Source organism: Schistocerca americana, chromosome 2, assembly GCF_021461395.2.
Source record: "Schistocerca americana isolate TAMUIC-IGC-003095 chromosome 2, iqSchAmer2.1, whole genome shotgun sequence".
NCBI classification, from domain to species: domain Eukaryota; kingdom Metazoa; phylum Arthropoda; class Insecta; order Orthoptera; family Acrididae; genus Schistocerca; species Schistocerca americana.
Genome location: NC_060120.1, coordinates 685,649,599 through 685,673,050, shown reverse-complemented (window position 1 = coordinate 685,673,050; position 23,452 = coordinate 685,649,599). Strand labels below are relative to the sequence as shown.

The following is a 23,452-nucleotide window of genomic DNA, read 5'->3' as shown; positions in this document are numbered from 1 at the left end:
AGATAGATTATATAATAGTAAGACAGAGACTTAGGAACCAGGTTTTAAATTGTAAGACATTTCCAGGGGCGGATGTGGACTCTGACCACAATCTATTGGCTACGAACTGTACATTAAAACTGAAGAAACTGCAAAAAGGTGGGAATTAAAGGAGATGGGACCTAGATAAACTGAAAGAACCAGAGGTTGTAGAGAGTTTCAGAGAGAGCATTAGAGAACGATTGACAAGAATGGGGAAAGAAATACAGTAGAAGAAGAATGGGTAGCTTTGAGAGATGAAATAGTAAAGGTAGCAGAGGATCAAATAGGTAAAAAGACGAGGGCTAGTAGAAATCCTTTGGTAACAGAAGATATTGAATTTTATTGGTGAAAGGAGAAAATATAAAAATGCAATAAATGAAGCAGCAAAAAGGAATACAAATGTCTAAAAAATGAGATCGACAAGAAGTGCAAAATAGCTAAGCAGGGATGACTAGAAGACAAATGTAAGGATATAGAGGCATATATCACTAGGGGTAACACAGATGCTGCCTACAGGGAAATTAAAGAGATCTTTGGAGAAAAAGACAACCACTTGTATGAATATCAAGAGCTCAGATGGAAAACCAGGTCTAAGCAAAGAAGGGAAAGCAGAAAGGTGGAAGGAGTATATAGAGGGTCTAAACAAGGGTGATGTATCTGAGGGCAATATTATGGAAATGGAAGAGGCTGTAGATGAAGATGAAATGGGAGATATGATACTGCACGAAGAATTTAGAGAGCATTGAAAGACCTAAGTCAAAACAAGGCCCCAGGAGTAGACAACATTCCATAAGAACTACTAATAGCCTTTGGAGAGCCAGCCCTGACAAAACTCTACCATCTGGTGAGCAAGTTGTATCAGACAGGTGAAACACCCTCAGCCTTCAAGAAGAATACAATAACTCCAATCCCAAAGAAAGCAGGTGTTGACATGTGTGAAAATTAGCAAACTATCAGTTTAATAAGTCATGGTTGCAAAATGCTAACATGAATTCTTTACAGATGAATGGAAAAGCTGGTAGAAGCGACCTCAGGGAAGATCACTTTGGACTCCATAGAAATGTTGGAACACTTGAGGCAATACTGACCCTACACTTTATATTAGAAGAAAGATTAAGGAAAGGCAAACCTACATTTCTAGCATTTGTAGACTTAGAGAAAGCTTTTGAGAATGCTGACTGGAATAGTCCCTTTCAACTTCTGTAGGTTGCAGGGGTCAAATACAGAGGGCAAAATGCTATTTATAATCTGTACAGAAACCAGATGGCGGTTATAAGAGTCGAGGGCATGAGAGGGAAGCAGTGGTTGGGAAGGGAGTGAGACAGTGTTGTAGCCTATCCCCAATGTTATTCTATCTGTATATTGAGCAATCAGTAAAGGAAACAAAAGAAAAATTTGGAATAGGAATTAAAATCTGTGGAGAAGAAATAAAAACTTGGAGGTGTGGTGTTGACATTGTATTTTTGTCAGAGACAGCAAAGGACCTGGAAGAGCAGCTGAACAGAATGGACAGTGTCTTTAAAGGATGAAAAGATGAACATCAACAAAAGCAAAATGAGGATAATAGAATGTAGTCAAATGAAATCAGGTGATGCTCAAGGAATTAGATTGGGAAATGAGACACTTAAAATAGTAGATGAGTTTTGCTATTTGTGGAGCAAAATAACTGAGGATGGTCGAAGTAGAGAGGGTATAAAACATAGACTGGCAATGGAAAAGAAAGCGTTTCTGAAGAAGAGAAATTTGACAGCCTCAAATATAGATTTAAGTGTCAGGAAGTCTTTCCTGGAAGTATTTGTATGGAGTGTAGCCATGTATGAAAGTGAAACTTGGGCGATAAATAGTTTAGACAAGAAAAGACTGGCAGCTTTCAAAAGATGGTCCTACAGAAGAATGCTGAAGATTAGATGGGAAGATCACATAACTAATGAGGAGCTACTGAATAGAATTGGGGAGAATATGAATTTGTGGCACAACTTGACTAGAACTTGGCTAGAAGTTGGTAGGACATGTTCTGAGGCATCAAGGGATCACAAATTTAGCATTGGCGGGCAGCGTGGAATGTAAAAATCGTAGAGGGAGAAAAGATGAATAGACTAAGCAGATTCAAAAGGATGTAGGTTGCAGTAGTTACTAGGAGAGTAAGAAGCTTGCACAGGATAGCATGAAGAGCTTCATCAAACCAGTCTCTGGACTGAAGACCACAACAACATGCTTTCCTTCAACTAGATTGCTACAGCTTGGTTGGAGATGGTTTCTAGTGAAAAAGGCACTAAACTGTGCCAGCATCACTTTGATATTCAAGGGAAGCAGCATATGTGACTGTGTCTTATGAATCATTTGGGGCATCACTGTGCAGTAAAAACACCCTCTCAGATCCCATGATACTTCATCATGACAATTTCTTGTAACCTTGTTAAGACATTTTGGTGGTATATTCCTGTGATAGTTTGCTCCTTATAAACATAATCTATATGCACCAAAGCATGGCAATCCCAAAAAACACTCAGCATCACATTGCCCCCAATGGCTGTGACTTTGCCTTCTTTGTCAGTGGTGTAGCCACATATTTCTACTTTGTTCCTCTGTCTCGGGGTCGGAGTGATACAATCAGTACTTGTTCATGGTGATGAGGCAGTTAAAGAAACTTTACTGGCCTGACACAGCTGCAACGTTTTTGCTGCTGTCTATGTTTGGCAGGATTTTTGAATGGGTTTCACAGCAGTGGTGGAACCCAGTGGGTGACAATCTACATTTTAAAACTGTTGTTCAAGATATTGAAAACTGATTGATGGAAGATTTTTCCATTATCACTTGATTATGTGATGTCAGTCTTTGAGCACCAGGGCCTCCAGTTCTCTTCTGGTTCCTGGTTCTTCACAGAGATATGGTCTGCTACTTCTTTCTTCATCATTCAGACTTGTTTAACCACATTGAAAGTGTCTGAGCTACCTAACCATTGCTCCATAAGATAGTGTATCATTTTTGTACACCTCCACCAATGCAGCAAGGATCGTTGCATTGTTTTCCCCCTTTAAATGCAGAAAATAAAATACCACACAATACTCACTTTATCAGTGGGCGGCGCCCTTTTGTGTTGGCTCTTCTAGCAGCGTGCTACGGTACATTGGTGCAGTGATTTTAATGGCTACTGGGACTTCAGACATGCACCTCCAAACAAAAAATTACTTACGTAACTTTTTTTATATCAGTAACACTTTATGACAGTCCCTTGCAGCTAACACAAGACTATGACCCTTGGATCTACATATTCAGTTAACTTGTAAGAGTGGCCAGTGATGTACATTTTGAATTTTATTTTAAAACTGATTAAGCAATCTGTGAATTACCTTCACACATTCTGTTTCTTATTTAATTTTAGACAGGAGATTAATGAATACCCATTGCATCAGAGTACATGAACGTCATTCTGATTCATATACAATGCACCATAGTCTACATGAAAATTGTTTTTGTGTCTGGTATGGTGGTTGTGTAGGTCACACTTCAGCTGAAAATGAAACAAAAACTATAAAGAAGTAAATGTATTGGAAGTGAGAGATAGAATTCCAAGACCCATAAAAAGCTTCCTCCAAAATGTATGGTTATTTGCTTTACATAATATTCTCACTACTTGCTTCTATTGAATAAATATTTTATTTACTTTATGTGCTCTACCTCAAAAATAATTCCACAACACAAGGAATCAAAATATGGAAAATAAACCAACACACTTGTCTTTATGAAAATACACTTGCACTGGTATAATGTTCAACAGCATTTATTGTTTATTTCACAAAATTGATTTTGGCTGTTACCCCATCATCAGGTACATAACTTTGTACCTGATGATGACTTAACAGCCAGAAATTGGTTTGGTTGGTTGGGTTGTTTGGGGTAAGAGACCAAACAGCAAGGTCATCGGTCTCATCGGATTAGGGAAGGACGGGGAAGGAAGTCTGCCATGCCCTTTCAAAGGAACCATCCTCGCATTTGCCTAGAGCGATTTAGGGAAATCACGGAAAACCTAAACCAGGATGGCCGAACGCAGGATTGAACCAACGTCCCCCCGAATGCGAGTCCAGTGTGCTAACCACTGTGCCACCTCGCTCGGTGAAACTGGTTTGGGAAACTGGTGTTGTGCGTGTTTCCGTTCAAAATGTATACAACATTCTACCAGGAACTGATGGAACAGTCAATCAGTGCAATTGCCTTTAGGTAAACAAAATGAGATGTCCTCATAATGGCAAGACATGCTGGCTTAACCTAGTTTATTTAGGCTTTCACTATTTTGTTATCCAACTGCACACCACTGAATTTTAGAAAATGTATATGATAAATAAGTCTATCTCTGGTACCAATAGATCATTACTGCATGTTTGAAGCAACATAGTATTAATCTGCGAGATTAAGACAGACTGTTAGCTGCAAACCAGTTGCATGCCTCTTCAGAAATCATCTGAGCTGTGCCTGGCAAGACTGTGTTAAGGCACATGCTTAGTTTGCTTGTTTCATAAGCAAACAGAATAGTTTTTGAAATGCCCTTTAAAAATATTGAAAGACCACTTATGCAGATTAAGAACATGAGTGCACACAGTGCCACTTTTTGTGGGACCTAACATCATGTTTCCCATTTCTGTTGTAATTTTGTGCCTGCTACATTGTGTGCCAATGTGACTTTTTGCTTTTTGTTACAAAAATGACTCAATCCATTCAAGAGGAGATGCCACAAATGCCATGCCACTTTGATTTACCTAGTACAATTTTGTGATCTACATGATCAAAGAGTTTGACTATCCTGTATGAGAACAATTTCCCCGTGAACATGCAGTACTGAATTTGCTTTGTAGGATCATAATAGTCTTATCAGTTTCATATGCAATTTGTGGATTACCTTCACACATTCTGTAAAAAAAAAATACCGCACTGAGAAATAAAGCATAGAAGAACAAGTCAAAACACTTATGTTACAAACTGCAATTGTTGTAAACAGCTGAGGCGTTAGAGTTGTATGACAACTGTCTACAGGACAGAAGGCACAACCAAACTTGTGTTGATGTGCCATTGCTACGGTTGTTGTCCTGTGAACAACTAGCTCCCAGTCTGTTATTTTGATCCACATATAGGTCACAGAATATGCTACCAGGATAATGTTTCTTCTTCAGTTATGCTACAATCTCATTTGCGAGATGTTTTATTGCTTTCTCTGTTGACAGTCCTTTACTGAAGCCAAACTGACAGCCAGTTCTGCTAAGACAGTGTTAGTATTCTATCAGAGGCTACTTTCTCAAAAACCTTTGAAATGACTGGAAGAAGTGAAATAGGTCTGTAATTTGAAGTGGTCTGCTGAGAGATGGGTATTATTATGGCATATTGAACATTGTTAGGAAATACACCCCCAGCTATTAACGGACAAAAAAACCTATACAGGAGTTGGGTTGGGAAATCATTCTGCACCCACCTTACTCACCTGATCTTGTGCACTCAGCTTTTCACATTTTGTCTCTATCCAACAACCGTTAAGGAACTTCCTTTCCATATGAAAATTCACTCCAAACATGACTATGAGTTCTTTGCCTCAAAACAGTCGCAGAATTGAAAATTTATCCCAACACTGGCAGACAGTTGTAAATAGTGAAGGAGAGAATATTACTGACAACTAAAGTCTCTATTACGTGTATCTGTTGGTTTTATTAAACTTATGGAAAAATGTTGTGAACTTATGTGCCAACCCTATATTTGTTCAAACAATGGAAGGTCAAGAATGGAACAACAACAATATGGAAATGATAGGCAGCCACTCACCACAAAGAGGTGGTGTTCAGTCAGACTGGCAGAATGAAAAAGAATACTAGAAATGTTCATCTTTTGGAGTACGTCTTTAATCAAAAGTAGAAATTTCATACACATACACACAAGCACAACTCTCACCATATGGCCACAGACACCTCTGGGCACTAAGGCAAGGCAACAACTGCATATGAGGTGAGCAGCAGTCTAACAGGGATATGTGATGGGGGCACAGAAAATGTGTGGGGGCAGGGAGGTGGAAGGATAGCAGGATAGGGGTGGGTGAAGATGCTAGTGTTGCCTGTGGGAGCGTGCACGGATATGGCGCAGACAGGACAGGGCTGTTAGTGGCAGCATCAGGAGGCTGTGCAGTCGGGAGGGGAGGGGGGGGGGGGGGGGATACAGAAGAGAGAAAGAAGAGTTGAGAAGGGGAAAGAATAGAAGGAGTGTACTAGTTCTCAAGTGGGAGCAGGGAAGGAGGTAGGCAACTGGAGGACAGGAACTAGCAAAGGTTGAGACCAAGGGTCATGGGAACAAAGGATATGTTGCAGGGAGAGTTCCCACCTGTGCAATTCAGGAAAGCTGGTGTTAGTAGGAAGAATCTGATGGTACAGACTGTGAAGCAGTTACCTTGGACTGCCACTATCCACCATCACTACAAAAACCTCCATCAAATCTATCCCACAACCCCTCATAGACAACAAATCCTGTCTTGTAGACATACTACTTTTACCAAACCCTAAGAACCACTCTCCTGTCACCCCAACAGAATCCAGAGCCTAAACAGATTTGACACACTCATGAACCTGTTCTCCAAAAGCTTCAGTCCCACAGTGGTAACTGTCCTTTCTAAAGGCATTACGTTTTGCCGAACTCCAACATTCAATCATGCTGGGCTTGTGAAAGACCTCCTCTCCTTTTCCCGGTTCCTGTAGTGCAAACATTTTTTTGCCACTAACTCTACCAATCAGACTCAACTGAAAACCAATATTGAACCCTGCCTGACTCAATCTACTCCACAATCTAACCATGATCTAACACCGCTGCCTCCACATCATCCCCTATTAGCTTTCCAGAATATCCTAACCTTGAAGACTGCCTCACTGCCACTGCACAAATCCTTCAACACGGAAAACAGCCTCACTTCTGAAGGAAGAACTCCAACCTACCAACTGATTCTGACCTTATAATTCTGCCTGCTGACAAAGGCTTATGAAACACCTGGATTACCTGCTGCAGGTAATCTGCCAGCTGTCAGATACATCCATATAAAATCCCTGCCACAGTGATCCCATTCCAGATATTTCGCACCATCCCCAGTCCCACGTCAAATCCTTACCTCACCTCAAGCTCTCCTCTCAACCCCCCCCCCCCCCCTTAACTTCCCAAAATACCCTATTGTGGCCAGTTACTGGAATCGGACCAACACCTTCAACCTATTACCCCTCTAAAGACACCAATCACTTTGTCCACCAACTCTCCATAGTTCCCATTCCTTTACCATTAAAGCACCAGGATCATCACTGTTAATAGCATCTTCCTGTACACTAACATCCCTAATGCCCATGGTCTTGCTGCTATTGAGCACTACTATTCCCAGTGCTTGCTTGACTCCTAACCTGCAACCTACTGCCTGGTCACCCTGACCAACTATACCATCATCCATAATTACTTCTCTTTCGAAGGAAACACCTACACACAAACTCATGGTACAGCAATGGGCACCATCCTATGCTACCCTGTTCATGGGCCATATAGAGGAATCCTTTCTAATCACCCAGAATCCCAAAACTCTCACATGATTCTGATTCATTAATGACATCTTCATGATCTGGACTGATGGTGAAGACACCCTCTCCACATTCCTATAGAACCTCAATCAGTACCTTCTCCCCCATTCACTTCACCTGGTCCTCCTAAGCCCAACAACCCACATTCCCCATGTTGACTTCCATCTCTAAGCTGACCATATCAGTACCTTGGTCCACATCAGAGCTACTAACCTTCAGTATTTTAAGATCCTCCAGTTAATTATTCAAACAGTGATACATGTACATCATAATCAAAAATTAAAGAATCCAAGAATAAGGTAAAATCAGTTTGGAATCATATACATTGATTCTTATGTCTGTGGTTGTAGAATAACTTCATAACTATAAACGAAAAGCACAAACTTGTACTTTTCATTTATATCAATTTGTAACACTGTTAACTCCTCATGTCTCAACAATATGAAAACAAATAAAATTTTATAATTTTTCACAGAAATAACCTTTATTATCATAGAAAAAAGAAAGAAACAACAAAGAGTAAACATTGAATTGTTTTAAGAAAGGGGTTTCACTTTGGAATACCTCCTTTTTGACAGCTGCTACCGATTCTACACCAACAAGTCCCCTCCATTCAGCCTCGCCACCCATCGTTGTTGCACCTGTAGTGATAAGCAGTCCTCCTCCAAATGTGCCACGAGTATCACTGAGGTCTTCACTGATTGAAATTATTCTCCCAACCTTGTCCAGAAGCAGATTTCCCATGCCTCATCTCTCCAGTCACCCATGATTGCCCATGTACCCACTGTCTGGTCACAAGCAGCACTCCTCTTGTGACCCAGTACCCCTCCAGAACCAGAGCAACTGAATCACATTCTCTGCCAGGATTTTGATTACCTCTCATTGTGCCCTGAAAAGAGATATGTCCTTTCCAATATCCTACTGACCCCACTAACAGTAGTATTCCACATCCATCCAACCTATACAAAATCCTTGTCCGTTCCTACTCCACCCCGGCTACCAACAACCCCTCGCCTCATGGTTCATATCCCTGCAACAGACTTAGATGCAAGACTTGTACCATACATCCTCCCACTACCCTCTACCCCAGCCCTGACACAGGCATCTCCTACTCCATAAAAAGTAGGGCCACCTGTGGTAGCAGTCATGTTATGCACAAACTCAGTTGCAATTATGTCCTTCACTTTAACAACTGCTTCACAGCCTCTGTCATTTGCATTCTTTTCACCAACAGCAGCATTTCTGGACGGCACAGGTGGGAACTCTCCATGCAACAAAAATAAGGAAGATTGGGTTCAATATACCATCAACATTGAGGTCATCAGAGACGGACCATGAGACCAGACTGTGTCAAGAATGGGGGAGGAAATCAGCCATTACCTTTCAAAAGGAAATGTCCCAGCATTTGCCTGAAGAAATTTAGATAATTCACGGAAACCCTAAATGTGGATGGCTGGATGCACGTTTGAACTGTTGTCCACGTGAATGAAAGTCCAGTGTGTTAACCACTACGCACCTCGGTTCTCCCTGTAACATATCCTTTGTTCCTGTAATCCCCCCTCCCCGCCACGACCTTCCTCCCAGTCCGGTACTACACATACCCCTTCTATTGTATCTTAATGCTCATTTCATACCGATACACCTTGTATGTAGCACTTGGGCAACAAACATTCAGTAAAACATGGACAAACTGTTTCAGTGAAACAAAAGTAAACACTAGCAAAGATAATCATCTACAGACACTTGAAACCCGCACTGTTACCAATACATACAACGTATCATACATATAGTCACTGGAAACAGAAAGTTCACAATTCTTTTGGAAATAATACTGCTTTCTGTAACATAAATAAAGGGGGTGTGGCGGCATACATGACCATAACTTTAAACTTTGGTATATATAGGTCATTTTTCATTTGAAAACCTATATATATCAATGGAATCAATAAAGAGTACAGAATTTAATAGCGTCATAAAAAATTGAGATTTTCTCACCATTTGTAAGTAGGCCTACCCTGTATCCTTAACACATATCCTGTCTTCCTCTCTCTCCCCCCCCCCCCCCCCCCCTCAAATCTCTGCAAGCTCTTACTGGTAGCACTTGCATTTCCCCAACCCCTACTCTGCTATCCCTTGCCCTCTCTGCCCCATGCCTCTTCCGTACCATCTGCCTGCCTCCAACTAGATTGCTGCTCACCTTAGTTGCAATTGGGGCTTAATGCCTGGAGACAACAGTGACCGCGCGCGTGTGTGCGTGTGTGTGTGTGTGTGTGTGTGTGTGTGTGTGTGTGTGTGTGTGTGTGTGTGTGTGTTTTCTACTGCAGAAGACAGAGTTTGTCGAAAGCTTTACTACTTTGGAAGACTTTTTCATTTTGCCTGCTGCAGCTCAACACCTCCCCTATACAGTGAGTAGCAATCTATCCTTTCCAATTTGTTGTTATTTTCTAACCTGGAATTCCCATTGTTTAACTCTGTGAGTACCAGTCATTTCTGACGAAGCCACCATTTTATTAATTTAAGTACCAGTGCCTTTAATATGAAACCATCAATGCCATTGGAAGACAGAGACATCTAGTGGTAGAGTGAGTTACTTCTACAAATGTAGTGCATTGTATCTGCTACTTATAGCATTCAAAGCAACTGGAGTGTGTGACATACTAGTCTTTTTTTCCATACTGAGATCACTGACAGTGAAAATAAGTACATTTGAAGCTATTGTAACGTTAATCGGAGTCTAGAAAAAATGCAAATTTGCTTTCAATTACACCACATGAAATGACAAGTGGCTGAAAACTGTATAACCTAGTGGCTCCAAGGCGAAAAAACATCCTTCAAACTATTGATTGTGTACTTTTCACACACCTTCCCCTTTTTATTGTCTGCTTATTATGAAGATATAGGTCACTTTTGTGAAAAAATCTTGAAATTATATTTATTTTCATATTGCAGAGAGTTGAAGGGTTAATAATGTTGCTGATTGTTATAAATGAAAAGCACAAATTTATGGATGTTCTAATTTTCTTATTTTCATTTATAGTTTGTATAGTTTTTTTACAAAGCACAGACAGAAGAATCACTTTACACGATTCCAAACTGATTTTACCTTATACTTTGATTGCATAATTTTTCACTATGGTGCACATGTACTGCTGTTTTAATAACCAACAGGAAGATCTTAAAATACTGAGGGTAATGGAGTTTCAACTAGCAGATATGACCTGTTCACTGAATGAGGTGAAGCTATTTTTTCCTAATACAAAATACCTTAACCCCATGAATTATCAATAACTTATCCCCATTTTGAGACTCCTGAAGCTCTACATTTATATACACTGGTGTGCAAAACTTGAGGATGAAAGTAATTTATGCATGTGATACCACTGCCAAGTAACACAGCTCGATGAAACTTTGACTATACATAGATGACGACGAAGATGATGATGATGATCATGATGACAACAACGACGACGACGTTTGTTTCGCGGGGGGAGGGGGGTGCACTCAAGTGCTTGGTCATCAGCACCCGTACAAAGTCCCAATTTTTACGCAGTCCAATTTCTACACAATCCAATCTAGCCACAGTCACGAATGATGATGAGGATGAAATAATGATGACAACACCCAGTCCCCAGGCAGAGAAAATCCCCAACCCAGCCAGGAATCGAACTCAGGACCCCGTTATCCAGGGACAACAACGCAAGCCACTAGACCACGAACTGCAGACTGACTATACATAGAAAGAATTGCTGCAGTACAATACGGAACATAATCGAAAGAAACACAGAATGAGACACAGAGAAATGACACTTTTTATTCAAAAACACTGAAGTAACCGCGATTTATGAAGGCATTGCAAACAGCAGATACGTTTCTTAATAGGGTGTGTAATCACCATGGACGTCAGTGCCTGCTCTGCAATGTACTCCCAGGCTGATCACAAGGTTAATAAGTTCTTTTTGGGAGGGCATTCTATTTCTCCACCAGCAGTCAAAAATGCTCGATGGTTGTTGGTGGATGCAGGTGTGCTGCAATGTGTGTCCCAAATGCATCTCATACATGCCTGATGGGATTTAAGTTGGGAGGAACGGACAGGCCAGTCCGTTCACCGAATATCCTCTCATTCCAAGAGATTCACAACATGCACTATTCGATGTGGTCACTCATTGCCATCCATAAATATAAAGTAAGGGCCAGATGCACTCTGAAAAGAATGTGCAAGGGGAAGGTGTACACTGTCACAAGACATTGAATGGTGAATGTACTGTGTTCAAAGATTTGGAGGTCATAAAGCCCATGTAACATTATGCCCCTCCCCACCTGAACGTTTGGCAATGTTCTTGAGTACGTTATGGACCTCTTGCAATATGAGGGGATGTCCAGAACCACCATTCAGATTGAATCTGCTCTCATCTGAGAATAGCACACAATCCCATTGCTTGTTTGCCTAGTTCTTATGCTTTCAGCACCAATGCAAAAGGTGCTGCTGATGTGCGGGTATCAATGGAACACAATTTACAGGTCATCGGGCAAAGATGCCTTTGTGGAGTGCATGACTGCATGCCTTCCAGTCCTGATAAATGTGGTTGCAATTGCACCTGCTTTTTGATGCAGGACCCTTCTTTCCTGTTGCAAATTGTAATGGTAATATGTTGCTGTAGTTGACCATGTTTGGCCACATCCTCTTCCTTAGGCAGCAGTGCCTGTGGTTTGGAATGCTTCCCATACACTTTAAACAATGCTGTGATCAATACCAAACTCCTGGGCTACACTCCATCCTTTCAGTTTCCTCATATTCATGTACTGTCTTTACATATTCCTTCAACTGCCTTCTTTTACAGGGCCAGCCTCATATGACGCTATAGACATGTTGGACCTCATGCCACGTGACATCCAGCTTTTTGTGCATGACTGGGGAGACCTCTGTCTACATGCTCCCACATTTCCATCATATTGTTAATATATTATGTTACTTAATCTACCTTATCCTTAAGGTTTAGCAGAGCACAATCTTTGAGAGAACACACCTTCCAGGGTTTGTTGTGCCAAAGGACGCATGCTGTTAAGATTACCCCTTACTATCATGAAGATTGCATCATCTACTTAATAGAGGCTACAGTTCCATTTTTACTGGCCTTCCCCAATAATCACTGCGTAATCTTTACCAAAAACTTCCACATGGGATCTATACAACTGATGACAGTACTGAGTCCTGCACTTTGCTTAAATATACTAATTATTTCTACCCATACAATACTGTGCAAGTCTGACATTCTCTATTGGAAGGATCCTATTAGTCTTTTCAATTCTCTTAAACTTGTGCCTGTCTTTAGACATTTTCGAAAAATGTTGTCTATCAGATATTTTATTTTCCTTTATTGGTCCAGTCATTTTAAATAGCATACTTGAATACTTAATGTGTAACAGAGTATGTATAGTTAATTACATGCTGGAATAAACACTATGTGAAAATTTGGCACTGATGAATTCTGAAAATTTGGCACTGATGAATTCATTTTCATGTCAACATGAATATACAGTGAAAATGTTCAAATAGAAAGACATGAATATATAGGGAAGGAATGGGGAAATTAGTCTTCTGACAGATGAACTAGTACCCTGAACTGAACCTGCGTCTTTCAAGGAGAAATGTGGGGGAAATTCTACACTTCCAGAAATGTGAGTACTGTTCAAGAAAAACTTAAAATATACATCTACCAGATCTTCTCCCCAATCTTTCCAAGTTTCTCAGATTATCATGCATACTTTGTTATCCATTATCACTAAGAGAAGGGATGTGACAGAACAGCTTTGGTATAGTCTCAGAATTAGGTGCATGAAGACACAAGACAACCTTTCAGATTTGAGTCTCAAAAGGTCACAAAGTTTCAATTAATTTCATCTTTCCTAAGTGAAGTTCCATTCTGGAAACAACTCTAACAATAGTAAGACATTCTCTGTCATTTCCTTTCTCTCACAAAGGCCTATGCTAGTTCTTCAGGGTGTGCAAACTAGCTTTAGTGGAAGTAGGAACTTGCATATTGGAGTTTGGAGTTACACCATGAAATGTGTTCTTCTGGCAATTGATAAGCCTTTGCTGGCTGAAAGTAAAGGTCTAAATTTGAATTCCATTATGGAGCAGTTTAAGCCTTAACTGGTATTGTATGTCTGTTGAACTTTCTGGTGAACATGCCTTCCCTTTCTGCAGTCATTTTGCCTTTTCCCTTCATGTACCTTGTAGTTGGAACGGTGACTTCTTGCAGTGAAAATGGGGTGCCAATCACACTATTTGACCTTCAGTAATTCCATAGCAAAGTTTCTGTGTCATCTTGCATGCGTATGATATCATCAGATGTGTTTATTAACATTTCCTGTTTATTGCAGCAATTGTGGTGTAATATATTATGGTTATTATTGGCATTGTCTCATAACTAATTTTCAAAATATACAGCCTGTAACAGGTCAATTTGAGCATTGAAAACAACTTGAATAGTGAGTGGTTATTCTCAAAGAGTTGTTAAAGCAGATGAACCAAACACCAACATGCATTTGGAAGAAATTAATGAAGTTTTGGACAACAGCGATTCTGATTCAGATTGCATGATAGAAAGTGGTGACGATATGAATTAAAGAACAGGTAATGGATGATGGTGGTGGTAATGAAACAGAGAACATAAAACAGGTGGTGATGATTTGAGTTCAAAATAGTCATAGCACTGTGTTTCCTAATTTTATGGTATGGGAAACTCCTCCCAACAGAGAAAAAAAAGCACAACCACCAACTAATATGAGAACAAGACAACATAACACAGTGTATGGAATCTACATTTTACTCCTGACATTTTAAACACTATTCTGCGGTAATCTAAGAATAACAGGGTAAAATAAAACAACTCTCACAACAACATATCTTTTGTACATGATTCTGATGATCTGGAACTGAAAGATTTTATGAGCTTACTTATATTCACTGCAATCTCCAACTCTGGCAATGAATCCATCGAATAATCTTTTCTCAGTGGGTGCAACTGGCCATATTTTTTCCACCGTAATATATGTAACAGTTTGTGTTCATATTAACAGCTCTTCTATTTGAGAAACAACATGACAGTGAAATAGAATATGTGACTGCTACAGTGCCATACACTTAAACAGATTTATTGTGAAATGTCAGTAGTATTACTCTCCAGGCTGTACTATGTGCACCCATGAAATGCTTGTACCTTTCCGTGGTCGATGTAGAGTTTGGATGTATTATCAACAAAACAGATGAAATATAGGTAACAAAGGATTGTGTGTATGACAGACACCATAACCCAGTACTTATGGAATGCCTGAACTGTGAGACTCTTTGAAATTTAACATCAAAATTGGAATTTATCTTTGAAATTTTCCAGCAAATTTGTTTCTATTTTTAATTCTTGATTGTTTAAGACTGGTATAGCATATGTTTAGTAATTAAAAGTTTTATTTTTATTGAGAAAAGCAGTTGCTTCCACTTTTTTGTGAAATCACTGACTTTTTCTGCATATTTTCTTCTCGATTGTTAATATTACATGTGTTACCTCACTGACATATGTTTCAAACAATATGCTGTAGCTAGCTGAGCTCAATAAACAATTAATAAATAAAGACAAACATTGTACAAATCTGTAGTAAATTTCTCGAGTCTGGGAGACACCATGATACCAGTTATGCTACAAAATCTGTTACCAGTTAAAGAGTTATTCAGTCAATAAGTTTCATTGCTGCAAACATGCCATTGCAGAATAAAATATTTGTGGTGACAACCACCTCTAAGCCTGCAACTAAGTCAATCTAAGCCAATATTTCTCTCATGCAAACTAGTTGAGCAACACTGAGGAATTGTAATGGGTGATAAACTGCGAGTTGGTCAATGAAGCTTGCTCAGGTGACAGTCTACTGTATGCGAAGCAAAAAAAAATTTGGACTCAAGTCCAGTTAATGAATGTGTTTTAATCTGTGGAGAAGACTTATTTCTTTTCACACTCCACTGCTGGATAAAGGTTCATATAGAGATAAAGAATATTATTAAATATGAATGTGCATTACTTTCTGAAAAAGTTACTGTGCAACAATATTTACTTTATGAGTCCAAAAGTGATCACCTACCATACTTTAGCCTACAAAGCACAGTGGTATCACAACATAACTTGACAGGGTACTGGACAAAAGGAGGGAGGGAAAGGGGAATCAGTTTCATTAGGACAACAGATTTTCTTCAATGTTAAACAATAGACAAGACAGCAAATGACAGTGTTATTGCATTGGGTACTACTGCACAGCAAATGAAAATATTATGCAGTTTCAAATAGGATGTTTGGTTGCAAGAACTTTATTGTGTTCTGTATTGTTTCTGAACTGCATCAGAGCAAATTAAAAGAATAAACGCGATATTTTCATCAGCAATAACCATTTCTAGAACCATACAAATAATAAAATGCACACTAAAATTGTGAAGAATAGAGCAGCTCACAAATTAGAAAAGCTGACTGTGCACTGTAATGAATGCTACATTGACTGCTTTACTGTTGGGCAAATACTAGGAGAAACACTTTGACTGCAGCTGGTATAGCGCTGATACAAAGTATTACTTATCTTTACACAATAATTAATTTGGCAGTTTTTTGCTACCTGTAGAAGGATATCGTACTGATGTCTCAATGTCACTACAAGATTTTTACGTCTCTAAGTATAACATACCAAGCATTGCAGTCAGCTAGATAAGATCAGTTGATTTCACTCTGGATATTTGGTCAAATATTACTAGCCAAATAGGCTATGTGATTTTTTTTTTCCAAATCAGACGTATCGCTGAAGTAGAATAAATCCATACCTCACCAAAGTGAAAATCTTATGCGAAGCAATAGATGGTACAATTTTTGAGGACTACATGAAAACTCAGGTAGACCTACTGTAAAGGTGCCATGCACAATAGTAACAGCAGCTGATATTTCGCGCTTTCTGGTCGGCAGCCGTTTTGAACTGGAAATAGGATACTATTGCAGCAGTTAAAATAGTAATATCCCTCACACACATTACCAATTATATTAAATGGCCAAATAACCTGGAGACAAAAACACACTGAATAATCTGTGTCAAATCAAAACAGCATTTCAAAATTTATTTAAAGCATGGTGTACAATATTACTTCGTGATCAAATACGTAACACTGATTAGTAAACATATATCCTACTTCTCAATATCAATATTCCAAACATCTACATCGTTTCAAGGCATGCTGTCTCAGGCATTAAAGATGCGCCACACAAAACTGGTCTTACCAACTTAGTGATGATAATATTTTCCGATTGAAAGTGATAAATAGAGTACGGTAATGATTCGAATTCTCAGATTTAATTGATATCCAGAAATTCATTTACTGCATAGTTACTGCGAAAATGTGTAGATTCATTTTCTACCAGCTACAAATAAATTAAATGGAAAGCACACAGGCTTTTTTTCTGCGAGTCATTAGCCCCTAGGTTTTGGTTATTCCCAAAATTTCTAATGAGCAACTACATAATTATTAGAGTGCACGACAATACCTGACATTTGGTCAAACAAAATTATTCGTGAAATCACTCGAACACAAGCTTACCCTCGGCCTCCTGTAACTGTAGCTTATCTCTAAACGGGGATTGCTCCAAATGACTATAGTCTTATATAAGGGAATTTAATACCGCAATTACTCTTATTTTCATAAACACAGTACATACGGATCTTCACGAGAATGTCTTTGGACCGTCTTGGTTCAGAACATTATCATAATGAAAATGCATACACATTATTATTGCAGTTATTTGTGCTGAACGTCATGGTATTCGAGTTGCAGACAGCGCAAAATAATTGATACCTGCAAATAATGACTGGTGCATTTTACGAAAAAAAATTATTGCAAATAACCTACTGTGTGTGACTGCGTGGATTACAAAACGGTGTGGTTAGGCTTCCTGAACATAGTAAAAATCTGAATTCGATAATAGTAGCAGTCAACACTGGCAAGTAGTGGATAAAAATCTATTTTATTAGTGCCTCCTGTCATTTATCTATTCGACTTCGTATCATCTTTGTCATTCACTTAACGATGTATTGCATTATTCTTGTAATTGCTGTATAATTATTTAGTACTAATATAATTTTGTTAATTGTAGAGTATATTTATCTTTTATTATTTTCTTATGCTCTCTAGCATTACCCAATGTTTTTTTAATTATTATTTTTTTAACTTTGACGTCAAGATGTTCAAAGGTGAATAAAACATACAGTAGCGAGGTAAGTAAACGCGACTACATTCCAGTTGTTAATACAGTTTCGACGAACGCCTTGAATAAATCTCTCCGCCTTACATCGAAGAGAAAGTGAAACTTCGGTGCAGCCATGAGTTCAAAAGCAAACAAGAATTCTTTCTGGTGTAAGTGCTCGGTGTGCGTGCGCAACTGGATTCGCCGTGCACAGTTCGCATTCACAGTTCTTCACTTTTATTTCGCTGGTTGTCGCATGGAATGTCGGGTTTTCATCAGTACACCTATCGGCCCCCAAACATACTATTCATTGACTGTAATGTGGCTGATGGTACGTGTATTTCGCATTTCATGAATCGAATTTTATTGACTTTGTCTCCTTTTATACGTCTTTGACCCAATCCTTAAAGTGCTTCGCATATGTCTCTGCAGGCATAAGAGAACTGTCTAATATAAAGCCGTTATTGAAATTCGAAACAATCACTAAAGATGCGTCCACTCAGTGCCTTCTTAGTGTTCAACTTAGCGCATGGTCATAAATTTCCAACAGCGCAATCACGCATGCACATTCATGCATGCGTAACTTCCCTGATATGGAGGCTGTGCGTAATGCGCATTGCTACCCGCCATCGGTGAGAAACTTTGCAATTTTTAGCAGACGACAGGCAGCTGAGGCCCACATGTGTTTGATTGTGCAGTATGATGAGTTTATGCTGTTAAGCGATTAATGTGCAGTAATGCCTGTTGACTCCAAAGGACCCTTGAGTTTTTAGATGATTTTAGACAAAGAAGAAAGTCGTATGGAATACTGTTTGTGAAGATTATTTGAATAAAAAGTCGAGACGTGTTGCCCCGAGCGCCGCGTATTAGATAAGAAGTATCCGATCATATTCCGCTAAATAATAAGACACGTTGAGTTTCGAAGAAAACAGAGAAGAATGCACCAGAAAGTTATGAAAAGTGTATACGAAAACTGTGGACGAATATTTATGCTGTGGCGACTTAAAAGTGCAACAACTAAGGAATCTGACATCTGAACAAAAGAAGTGACGAGGTACATGTAGCTCCTCATTAAACTGCTAAAAATAGGAATGGAGCACACTGATGATGAGAAAAATACGAAACCGAAGAATACAACTTTCGTTCTAGTGGATTCCGGCGTCTGTGAAACTCCCAAATTTGGAGTCCAGAGATGTTAATCTACGTATCATAATTTCATTATTAAATTCAAATGACGTATTGAAAGTTAATTTACTTTCACACAACGATTAAGAACATCCCTTAAGAATTTCTGTTTCAGAAATAATACCTTTTACTTTTATTTACTTATTCGTGTTCCGTTGCTCCAGTATAAAATAGAATTGCATGGTTAAGGAACGTGTCATACATGAGAACAATACCTACAGATGCTAATAGATAAAAATTGTAATATGTGTTACGCATTTCCTCAGTGAACAGAGGTATAAGACAACCAAATAATACATTATAATTATTCCATATTACAAGTTACAAATTAGAATTGATTTTTTAAAATGAGGAATAAATAATTCAAACGAGTACATAAGTCACCAGTAAGTAGGTAACAAAATTTTATTGACAGTCTTATCACTGCAGACCCCGGGTAGAAAATCTAAAATCTCGTTGTGACTGTATCCTGAAGTTTGTTGACAAAACATAGTCATCACTTTGTAGTTCCAGTATCTCTGTTGCTTATATACTTCTTTACACACAGTCACTTTTACATTTTTTTCTATGTCGCCTTTTCATCACAATGAACACAACACAAGCTCCAAAGCAAAGAAGGGGATTCATAGCAGACTGCTCGCCCAATTAGGCTATGTGTGGACAGGAGAAGACCCATGTCTTTTTTCCACAAATTTTTGTGCATGCCCTCTTATCCCCGTGTGTCTGCGATCGTGCATGACGGAAGATGCATTGTGTGGACATACCTTAACCCAAATGGTTCCAGTTCGAATAACCATAGCATAAATGCTAGCCTTTCCTCAGATCATGTTGGTCATCATCAGTAATTTGCGCTCTGCCTTTAGATTTCCTCTTCAGCTACAATTATAATGATATACCTACAAAAAGCGTCAACTGACATGCAGGGTGAGCACTAATAAGACCGAAAAGCTACAGGAATGGTTTCCTGGCTGGAAATGAAGGAAAAATGGTGCTATGAACATGTGTCTGGAAATGCGTCGTTCCCATGGTAGATGGCGTTGACGATTGACAGTTCCTATGACCATGTACCATGTGTTCCTTGTTTGTTGCAGGCTATATGACTGATGTAGTGTAATGGGAGCAGCCGAATAGTCAGGTGTTCATATCGGGAACTAGTTGATGTGGTGTTTTTGTATGGCCAAGCTGATGGAAACGATCAGGAGACAACACAGCTATACCAAAACAATTACTGCCACAGATACCAACCACATTACACTACATTTCAAGAGCATTTTGGGATTTTCTGTGATCATGGATCCTTTCAGACAGATGAATGCGCAGGGAGGCAGCGCATTGTGTGCACAGCAGATTTAGGGGCCAGGTTGTACAGGATATCGAGATGAACCTTAGTACAAGCTACCACCAAGTGACCTGCCAACGTGGTATAATCTGAAGTACAATTATGTGTGTCCTGCATATAACCGTTAATATTCCTATCACTTGCAACCCCATGGAAGCCACTTTGAACATCTGTTATGATGTGGATGCGACGCAACTCTGTACTATGTTCCTGGACAGTTTGCTGTCGATGCATACACACTGTCAATTTCCAGACACATGTTCATGGGACCTTTTCTCCTCCATTTCCAGTCAGGAATCTGGCCTTGCAGTTTGCGCCCTATATGCACAAAGTTTTGGGCTAAGGCAAAGGATCAAGTGAGGCGGTGCAAAGGTTAGCACACTATACTCACATTCAGGATGATGACAGCTCAAACCCACATCTGGTCATCCTGATTTAGGTTTTCTGTGATTTTCCCAAATCACGTTAGCCAAACGCCAGGATGGTTCCTTCGAAAGAACACAGCTGCTGACATCCTTCCCCATCCTTCCCTAAGCCGATGGGACTGATGACCCTGCTGTTTGGTCTCCTCCACCGAATCAACCAACCAACCAAGGCTAAGGAGAGCTAGAGCTGCAATACAGTGACAAGTGCACTACTTCCACGCACATCATGTTAACGTAAAAGCTGAAACCCTTAAATTCTTTCTTTCTTATGTCAAATGGCAGGTTTTTGTTTTCCAGTGCATCTGTAAAGCGCTGTATGGAATAATTAAAGCAACTTCACCACTTAAGGTTAGTGCCCACATCAATACACATGCTTCATTGTTCATTCCCTCATATTCTCTTCCGTTCACTCCAATGTATTCATAGTTACAAGTCAATGATGGTGTGTACAAGCGAGTCCTCTGCTCATTGTGAATGCATATTTTCTTGTGCTCACTTCAGTGTAAATGGGCTTCTTATGCATCCAAATCAAGGCAGGTACACACACAACTATCTTTCTGCACACATCACATCCCCACAGACAGACAGTAGTGTGTAGGCAGAAGATTTGTGCAGATATGAGATGTGTGCAAATCTGAAAATTGAAGATGGTGGTATGAGCAAAATTGCTCAAATCTTTCCGTGCATATCACATTTGTTGAAACAAATTGGAGTTGTGGACAGGAGGTAATTCAAAGCTGATGCATGGAAAGTTTTTGAGTCAGCTATTTGTTCAGTTTAGTGCTTCTCATCTCTGCATACACAGTGAATTCTAAAAATATAGATACATGCCAGTATTTTGGGAGTTCAGTAATGAATTTATTGAAATATATATATATATATATATATATATATATATATATATATATATATATATATATATATATATATATATATATATAAGAGAAGCGCAACTCCCATGTTAAAAGAGGGAAACACAGGCCGATAGCAGCGCCTCTAGTGGTTTGGAGATGAACTAAAACAAGGATAAACGTTGCGGGTTGCATCCCTCCTAGCTTATGTACATTGTTTTTTTTTTCTTTTAATTTTCTTATCTCAGTTTTCTGGGCTTGCTACGTAATTATTTTGGCTTGCATCATAATAAAATAACTGAAACTGGGCTATAGCACAATGCAGTACAACAGTGACAAACCTATTATTCAGGAATATTTGTAGTCCAATTTAGCTGCAACAATTTTATTTACCTTCAGCTATTTAAGCTACAAGCTTAATTCGACTTGCTGTCAGTTTCAAGTATTGCATCTAGTTTTTATGACGCACAAAACATCCTGGATCTTTTATATGTCGATAGAAATCAATATAAGTGTGTCAGTTTACAAGTCTATTTTTAACGTTTGCGTCTGACTGTCGCTGCTCCAATGATGTATTCTTGAGCATCAACTGTCAGGCACTAACGTCAAGAATAGACTTTCAGACTGACACATATTGATTTCTATCAACATATAAAAGCTCCAGGACGTTTTGTGCATCACAAAAACTAGACACAATACTTGAAACTGACAGTAAGTCGAAACAAGTTTCTAGTCTAAATAACTGTCACAAGCTAAATAAAAATTGTTGCAGCTAATTCCTGAATAATTTCATACTTTGAAATCTTATAAACCTTTGGGTCAGTGTAGAAAAAAACTTTAATTAAGAGAATAATTGCCAGTTAAAGAGGTTCAATTAAGAAATCTTTATCACAGTATTAATTAATGAAGAATTCTAAAATTGTTACAACTATATTTCAGGACTTTAATTTCTGAGTAATTGCCCAGGAAACTTGCACTACTGACCACTAATTTCTTAAAAAATGTTCCTACATCTTACGATTTTAAACGCTTCAACACAAAAAAAGAAGACATAAATATTAAGTACCAAAAATAGGCAAGGTGGATAAAAACAGTGAAATGAAAACAAAACGTACTTTTTATTTCTCAAGCATACAATAAAAATTTCACTATGAACAACAGTTTCACCTGATTCACTGGTGATATTAGAAATTACACAAGGAACACCTGCCACATGTTTCAGGAACACATCCCTGTTTAACCTATGCCTAGTTTTATTCTTACAATCTTCCTCAAAAAAAAACAAACAAAATGAGTTCACATCAGGTGACAGTTCACACTTTTCCATTTCAGAAGCAATTCTTGAAGTTGTTTTGGAAACCTGTAGAAATGTTTGTTGCTAACTTTTTCCATTGATACGACATAATATCCAGATGAACAGCCGGGGAATTAACAGGAGTATTTCAACGTCGATTTGTTATGTTGAATATTCTGAAAAAAATAAAATTCTTCTTAAAATAAAACTACTACTGACATACCAAAGTTGTTTAAGTAAGCAAACAAATCACACAGCTACATTCATGATAGGAGAGAATACATTTCATTTATAGGCTACGAGATTATTTACTGAAAATTAAATGTCTTACCTTAGGATTAATTGCGGACCTTTTTTTCAGCAGGAAATCTCTTCAATTCTACAGTGAACTTTATGAAATTTAAAGAAAAAAAACCTGTTTATAATGAAGATCAATACCATGTAAATATGAAACATATGTAAAGACGACTGTAACTGTTGACTTCAGTACAGAGC

General features: G+C 38.8%; 1 protein-coding gene across 10 annotated transcripts in view; it reads right to left on the bottom strand.

The window, feature by feature from the left end:
- The window catches only part of LOC124595222 (homocysteine S-methyltransferase 1-like), a 147,934-nt gene extending 130,303 nt beyond the window's left edge, over positions 1-17,631 (bottom strand). For 2 of the 10 annotated variants that reach the window (XM_047133866.1, XM_047133877.1), the window contains exon 1: positions 16,816-16,878. In XM_047133866.1, the coding sequence (XP_046989822.1) occupies positions 16,816-16,840 (25 nt within the window). In that variant the 5' untranslated portion in view covers positions 16,841-16,878. Of the gene's footprint in view, positions 1-16,322; positions 16,345-16,455; positions 16,582-16,661; positions 16,781-16,815; positions 16,879-16,903; positions 16,927-17,167; positions 17,354-17,529 lie in introns of those variants that run through there. The other 8 variants (XM_047133874.1, XM_047133869.1, XM_047133867.1 and 5 more) reach the window with 8 other exon arrangements.
- Positions 17,632-23,452: the final 5,821 nt, after the last annotated feature.